Source organism: Typopeltis vanoorti, chromosome 7, assembly GCF_054136105.1.
Source record: "Typopeltis vanoorti isolate ZY-2024b chromosome 7, IOZ_Tvanoo_1.0, whole genome shotgun sequence".
Taxonomy (NCBI): Eukaryota; Metazoa; Arthropoda; class Arachnida; order Uropygi; family Thelyphonidae; genus Typopeltis; species Typopeltis vanoorti.
In genome coordinates this window covers 132,157,303-132,165,067 of record NC_143555.1, presented here as the reverse complement: position 1 = coordinate 132,165,067, position 7,765 = coordinate 132,157,303, and the positions used below count along the sequence as shown (strand labels likewise).

Genomic DNA, 7,765 nt, shown 5'->3' with positions numbered 1-7,765 from the left:
AAAAAAAAATTATAACGCCTGTAATTCTATTATAAAATGCAAGTAATACTTCAAGCTATATCTCACTTTCACAAAAAGTGTACTTAAATATATATATATATATATATAAATATAAATTTATATATATATATATATATATATATATATATATATATATATATATATATATATATATACATCAGCTGATAAGTGATGTATGTATATATATATATTTTTTTATTTTTATATATATATATATATATATATTTTTTTTTTGTTTTGTTTTGTTTTGTTAGATACGTTTTACAGGGAACTCTTACAAGTTATATTGAATTTAGGGCATGGCGTGGTAATGTGTGACTTGTCTTCGGTGTGTTGTGTCTAGTCACTTTAATACAAACGTTTTGATATTTTGTGTGTGATGTACTTAATAGTTTGACATTCCAAAAGTGACTATTGTAGTACAAGTTTATTATCTTAGAGTCGTCTTGTTTCATCATCGTGTGAAATACTTAGTCGTGTTTTTGCTTGACGTAGTAGCTAAAAACCATTACTACCGAAATGATCTTTCGTTCGATGTTGAAAGTTTTCGTGCTGACATGTGGCATATTTGTACATTTTAAATGTGTGTTTTGTTTCCCTGATCAAGGTCGTTGGGTGTTTATAAGGGGTCAGGTATGATAATGATTTTGTATCTCTCAAAACACGTGCGAGTGTGTGAGTGATGGAAAGAGATGTGACTTAGAGTTTGAGGAGCAGAGTGAATTGTGTTAACTTAGTCTCTCCTTATTTGGAATTGGTAAACTGATTTAAGTTTATCTATTAGAAAATTATGTAGAGTAATTATTTGTGGTGAGCAGTTTTTTCTCCATTTAGTAAGTTAATAATTATGTATAAATTACTTTCGTTTTATTTGGAGGAGGCTTCCAACCTGTGTTGATTCAAAGTTCCATAATGATCAAACATTTTTACAAAATTGGCTATTGTAGCATGATTTTATCACCATAGAGGTACCCTTTCACTATCATGTGAAATGCTTATTGGTGCCATTTGTCAGGTAGATTACCTCAACAGTTCAGTACCGTTGAGGTAATCTTTGATTGGATGTTGAAATGTTTGGTGTTGAGGGAAGGATTTCAGTGCTTCCTGCAATTCTTAGCTCGTCACTGTGGTACTAGTTTACATTAAATTTATGCAGCCCTTTGTTGATAGGATTATCCTTAAAAATGGCAAACAAAAATGATTGCAAGTATGTTTTGAGAACAGTTTTAAATCCTTAGAAAAGTCATTCTGTATTCTGCAAACTAGTTTTCAGAACACCAATCTAATCTGGGTAATAGTGATGTAGAGAGCTACAGGATGATATAGGCAAAACATAATGAATGTCAATTTAATGTGGAAAAGTGTGAAGTTATGCATTTTGGAATACAAAGATTACAAATTGTACTCCAGGAAATTAATGAAGCCAATTTGGTGGTACGAGTAGACAGTTGAAGTTTTGAAGCCATTTTGAAGAACACACTAACAAGCAGAGATAGGGGAAAATATATCTGTTTAGGCATTAGTTATCATTCCTCTTTATAAAGCCTTGATACGACCACATTTAAATTACTGTAGATTTCTTGGGGATGAGGAAGTGGTGCAGAGGATCCAGAAGCTAGTGGCAAGATGGTGAATGGTCTGTGGAATGCTCTCTATAAAGATAAATTGAGGGTTTGCAAAAGTTAGTTGATAGGCTATAAAGGGAGAATATGATAGTTACTTTAAGTTACTTAAATAGCAAGAAATTATTATTTTTCCTGGTTCATGAGGAAAGGAATGGTTTTGTCTCTCATTTCTAAGAAGTAACTAGCACCCAGTTTTATTTATTTTTTTTTTGATTGTAAAGGATCTTGAAATAAATGCAGTCTACAGTGAGTTTACCACTACTTTTTTTGTGCAAGAACAAAACTTCAACCACACTAGAGTTAAAGATATACTAACCTATAAATGCCATGATTTTTTTTGTTGATCCACAAATATTCCACTAAATTTCTAAGGAGCAAAATAATTGTAACACCAGTCTTGTACCATGTTTTAAACTACATCTGTCTTGCAATGTGAATCTTATTTCATATTAGTGCCTCTAAATATCTTTTTATAAAATAATTCATATGGTGTTTTTAATACTGATAAAAAAATAAATCACGAATAACCGTCAACACCTAAGCTTATCTGTTAGATCTGTTGCATAATTGGAAGAATAAAGAGATGGTGTCCCCTATGATTCGGAAAGCACCTGAGTTTGATTCTCATTATTATTATTAACAGGCCTCCATGGAGTCGAGACTCATCGTGGGATGTCCCACTCTCACATGCATCACTCATTGTGCCTCGTAAATGCATTCACTGTTCCTACACTCACCACACTCTCAGGCGATGGATTCCAATGACCCACCACTCTCCATGCAAAAAATCTACCCCTCACCTCCTTGCTCACACCCACCTTATACAGCTTCCAGGGATGTCCTCTCATTCTCTTCCTGTCTCCAGATATTTCATGATAAATCTCATCAATGCTAATCTGGCAATTATCCCTTACTGACTTATACATCTCAATCATCTCTCCTATCTTCCTTCTATCCACTAGGTGCTGTAATTTGCATTCTCTCAATCTGTCCTCATATTCCACGTTCCATAGTCCAGAAACCAACTTAGTCAATCATCTCTGGACCCTCTCCAACATCTTATCATCCTTTTGAAAACATGGCAACGAAATCTGTGCACAGTAATACATATGCAGCTTGATCAAAATCTTGTACGATGGCATCAAAACATCCTTACTTCTACATAATCTGTTGTGTCATCCTCACAATTTTAGCAAAATGTCCCTGAAATTTGAAGTCCCTATCTGCCCCAAACCTCAAATCCTTCACCTCCTCCAAAATATCTCCACTAATCCTATACTCTGCATTCTATCTTTGCTTCCCACATTTTACCACCTTACATTTTGTAACATTAAACCGATATCCTCCACACATTTATATAGTCTGGTTAGGTCCTCTTGCAAAGCTACATCTGTTCTCCTTCTTATAACTCTCCCTAACTTTGCATCATCTGCAAAGAACTGTATATCACCATTTAAGCCCTTTCCAATGTAATTTACATACAAATTAAACAACAGTGGTCCCAAAACACCTCATTCCTGGGGCTCAACACTAGTGACTTTTCGCTTCTGGGATATTACTCCCCATAAACAATCTGTTGATACCTATCCCACAACCAATCTCCAATCCAATGTACTACTCTACTATCCAACCTAATCTGTTCCAACTTAACTACTACTAGTTCCTCATGTGGCAATCTGTCAAATGCCTTTGCAAAATTTAATTATAGCACTGAATGTGCATCCCCCCCCACCCTTGTCCAGTGTATCATATCACATTTGTTATAATAAGTAAGACGATTGCTAAAACACATTTTCCTTTAGCAAACGCAGGGGCGCGGCAGTAGTGTCCAGCACCTGTGTACAAAACTTTAGTTGGTGCCCTTATACCCCCTCCCCCAATAAAAAATCACTTTATAAAAACATATCAATGAGTAAAATAAGAAATATATTAATTATAAGTTTATTGAACAAAAAGCAGAAATTACAAAAAAAAAACATACAAGAAGGGTACAAAAACAACAAAAATAATTTTTAAAAAAATGAAGTAAATAAATAATAGTAACTTACAAGTATATAAAATAGAAACATATTAAACATTACTGGGTAAAGAAATAGTTAAATAAATATTTAAACAGAAAGAAAACTCACTTAGTGAATTGAACTTTTCTAGTTTTCATTAATGAAAATTCTCGAATAATATCATGTATATTAAGTTGATCCAAAATATCTGACTCTATTGATATAATGGCAAGATTGGAAAGTCTGTCTTATACCATTATGGAGTGCAAGTAGTTTTTAATAATTTTAAGTTTAGAAAAGGACCGTTTTCCGTACATGCTACAGATACTGTAATGACAAAAGAATCTGAAGAGCAATTGGAAAGTTTGGATAAACTGTGATTAAGTCGTTTGAATGAATATACTGAATTATCTGATATATATCGTTTTTAAAATTAGAAATAAATGGTTGTCAGTGTAAAATTTCTTTGCATAAATCAGTTGCGTCAATGTCTGAATGATTCTCATGTGTTAATTTTTGTCGTAACTTTTTACAAGATAATAAATATTCTTTATTTTGTGAAGTACTTAACAAATACAAAAACTAAAATGAATTCATGTGTTCTTTTAATAAAGTAAATCTTTCCTGCAAAGATTGTAATGTTTGATCTATTATGCAGAAAAAAAAAATTACTTTAAATGAAATTTCAGGATCTACTATATTTTCATTTTCATGTTTATAATCAAATTGTGTTGTCTTTTTACATTGCCTTTGTGGTCTACTACTACAAAATACAGATTCTGCATCAAATTTTGCTGCAATTAATTTTAGCTTTCTACAATTTCTTTGAAAGTTTCATCAGACTTATAATCATTTTAAAATTGATTTAGATCATTCAGTGCATCTAAAGTAAGTAGGAGATTCGTGGATGAAGACTGCAGTATTTTGCAAAATTCACTTTATTTAAAATATCATACCAAATCTTTGGCGCCTTTATATCCTGGTGCCTGTGTGCATCACACACATTGCACATATGGCTGGCATGCCCCTGAGCAAACCCATACTGTCCATTAAAGAGAATTCTGTTGCTGTCCACCCAGTTCTGAATCCTTGTCTTTACTAGCTTCTCAAAACGCCTTGACCACAATTCCAGACAAACAAATTGGCCTATATTTTGAAGCAGTAGTCCTTTCCATTTCTTTGGGATCTGTGCTAATCTAAGACTCATGTTGAAAATGTATGTTAAAGGTATTGTTAACTCCCTGGAACATTCCCTCAAGACACAAAGTAATATACCATCAAGTCCCATTGCCTTGTTGACATCAAGTTTACTCATTTCCTCATATACCTCCTGCTCACTCACCATCAGTTATTCCTCTCCACATTCCTACTGCTCTCAAGTTTTGCATTATGTTACAATCACAAGGATGGAATACTTTAATGAACTATTTAATTAACACCTCTACTATATTCTCTTTACTGTTTATCATTCTCTTGTTATCACTGACCAACATCATCCTTCCATAATCATTTTTTCTTCTACTGACCATATATTGAAAAAACTCCTTAGGATTTCTTTTAGCATCATTTGCTAGCTGCTGCTCATACTGCACAATTGTTACCCTTACTGAGTGAGTCACCTTCCTTGCTTACTCTTTCTACTCCTCATGCTTCACTTCTTTGGTCATCCATTTTACACCCACCTTATTAACTCTTCTGACCTTTGGAATACACTCAGTCACTGCCTCTTGCAGATAATTTCTGAGTAGAGACCAAGCAGTATTGATTTCCTTCCCATGTAACTTATAGTTTCACATGTAACTCTTTCCTACAAAAGTCCTCATGGCTAGCCACCACCCAAGTTTCTCAACTGGAGAAAGATGCGACACTTCATTTACAGCAATATCTTCTGATGAGCTAATCAAATCCAAGATCCCGATCCACATGTGGCCTCTGTTACCTACCACTTAGGATAGTTATCCTTAAAGACTCAAGAAATTCATTTCCTTTGGTTCCTGATGTCATCTCTTCATTCTAGTCTATATTACCAGAATTGAAATTGCCCATATTGATCACCCTTTTCTTATTAGCCAGACTAATTTCTTTAAACATTTTCTTCTCACTGCCTTCCACAATACCAAGTTTATAGCAACTTCCTGGTCAACATTTCATCCTGTCCACCTCCACTTCACACTATACTGTTTCAAAACTACTGTTAGTATTTGCTCCTTGCATCTCTACTGCACAACTTCTCTCATCATCAATAACACTCCTCCCCCTCCTTATGATGAGAGGAATATTAATACATAGACTTTTTTCAATGTAGCTGAATTAGCTTATCTCATATGAAGCAGAGTTCTTTTTCTCTTCCAGAAGTATGGGTTTTTCATCCCTCATGCAGGCAAGGTGGCCAGAAAACAATTGTTAATAGACTAAAATACTATTAGTGGGTGATAGATGGCATAGCTTGTGGATGAAGTGGTTTAGATGCTGGGTTGTGCAGTATGTGGATTTTATATACTTTTCCTGATGATTCCTTGGACTTCACGAAGGTGTCTCATAATAATAATTTTGAAGTTTTGAGGCTCCAACTCCAAAGAATATTGTAGCTCACCTCTGAATACTGACAGACTAACTAAATAAGTTATGTTTGTAAAGCATTTCAACCAGGTTGGTGGGCTAGTTAGCAGTTTGAGAGTACCTAATTCTATTAGGTGAGTATATTATGTTTGTTAATTGTGTGTCATCTGGTCAGTTGGAATTTCTGAAAGGAGGATCCTGGCCTTCCTCTTTTTCAAGACCAGCTAACTTACCTCTAAATTGAAAACCACTTAGAAATGTTTCTTGTATCCTGAATGAGACTTGAACCTAGGTCTTTTCAGGCACAGGAGAAACTTCTTTCCATATTCAGTGCATTTTGCAATTATTACAAACTGGTAAACAATATGCTTGTACATAAGCCAAGCAATGCAGTATATACATATAAACAAAATTACAGCAAAAGTTACATCAATACACAAGGTCAAAAGCTACAGCAGTACATAAATTGTCAAAAATAAACTAGTAAATAATATGTATGTACAAAAATGAAGTTAAACAATGCAGTATCTATCTATAAATAAAATTACAACAAAGGTTACAGCAGTAAATAAACAGAGAAATTAGTAAATAATATGTATGTACAAAAATTAAGTTAAGCAGTGCAGTATCTATATATAAACAAAATTATAGTCAAATATGTTTGTACAAATTAATTCTTTGTAGAGGGTTAAAAACATCATGCAGTCTGTCTGAGTCTGATAATATCTGTCTGAGTGTATATATGGCTTGGCTAGATAGGTAAAAATTTTATTCCTCTCTTGTGTAAAGTGTATCCTTGCTTTGAACTCATTAACAGTCATGGCACCCATAGCAGGCAAGCTATTCCACTCATTCACCACTCTCCAGCAAAAAATCTAGTCCTCGCACCCTGGCTAATGAGCCTCCATAGCTTAGTCAGTATAGACAAAGCCCTTTGGTTGGAAAGACCTGGGTTCGATTCTTGTCCATGAAGTGAGGAACCTTTATCTGGTCTCTTTCGACTAAAGGTGAGTTAGCCTGTCCCATACAGAGGTAGAGAGTTTTTTCACTCAGAAACTTGGGTTTTTTTGTCCCTCAGAACAGGCAAACTGGCCTGTAAACACACATGGGTCTGCAGTCATAAAATACAAAATCCCTCATTAGGAGGGCTCAACCAGTCCTAAGGGATGGTCGAGGAATGGGGATGGGAGGATCCACACAAATAAATAAATAAAACCCTAGCTAACCACACTTGTTCAGTTTTCAAGGATGGCCCTTTGTTCTCTCACTAACAAACCTGTTCTGAAAAATTTCCTCTGTATTGATCCTTCAAAAACTTCAGTAATTTGTATGTCACAATCAAAACCTCTTTTCTAACTATCAACCAATTTCTATAAGAGAAATCTTCTACCCATCCTCCTAAGGTGCATTCCATATACCTGCCACCATCTTAGTCACTTGACTTTGCATCCTCTCTGCCTTCTTCTCTTCATCTCCAAGAAATCCAAGTGACCACATTTGTGCACAGTAGTCAAGATACATCTTATCAAGAGGTAACCTATAAATAAATATTATTATAAC

The 7,765-nt window shown here is 34.4% G+C and overlaps 1 protein-coding gene across 2 annotated transcripts in view; it reads left to right on the top strand.

Moving 5' to 3' along the window:
* Nucleotides 1-332: 332 nt before the first annotated feature.
* The window catches only part of LOC150105074 (Golgi-pH regulating cation channel), a 450,265-nt gene continuing 442,832 nt past the window's right edge, over nt 333-7,765 (top strand). For both annotated transcript variants that reach the window (XM_090395474.1, XM_090395473.1), the window contains exon 1: nt 333-654. In XM_090395474.1, the coding sequence (XP_090251600.1) occupies nt 541-654 (114 nt within the window). In that variant the 5' untranslated portion in view covers nt 333-540. The remainder of the gene's footprint in view (nt 655-7,765) is intronic.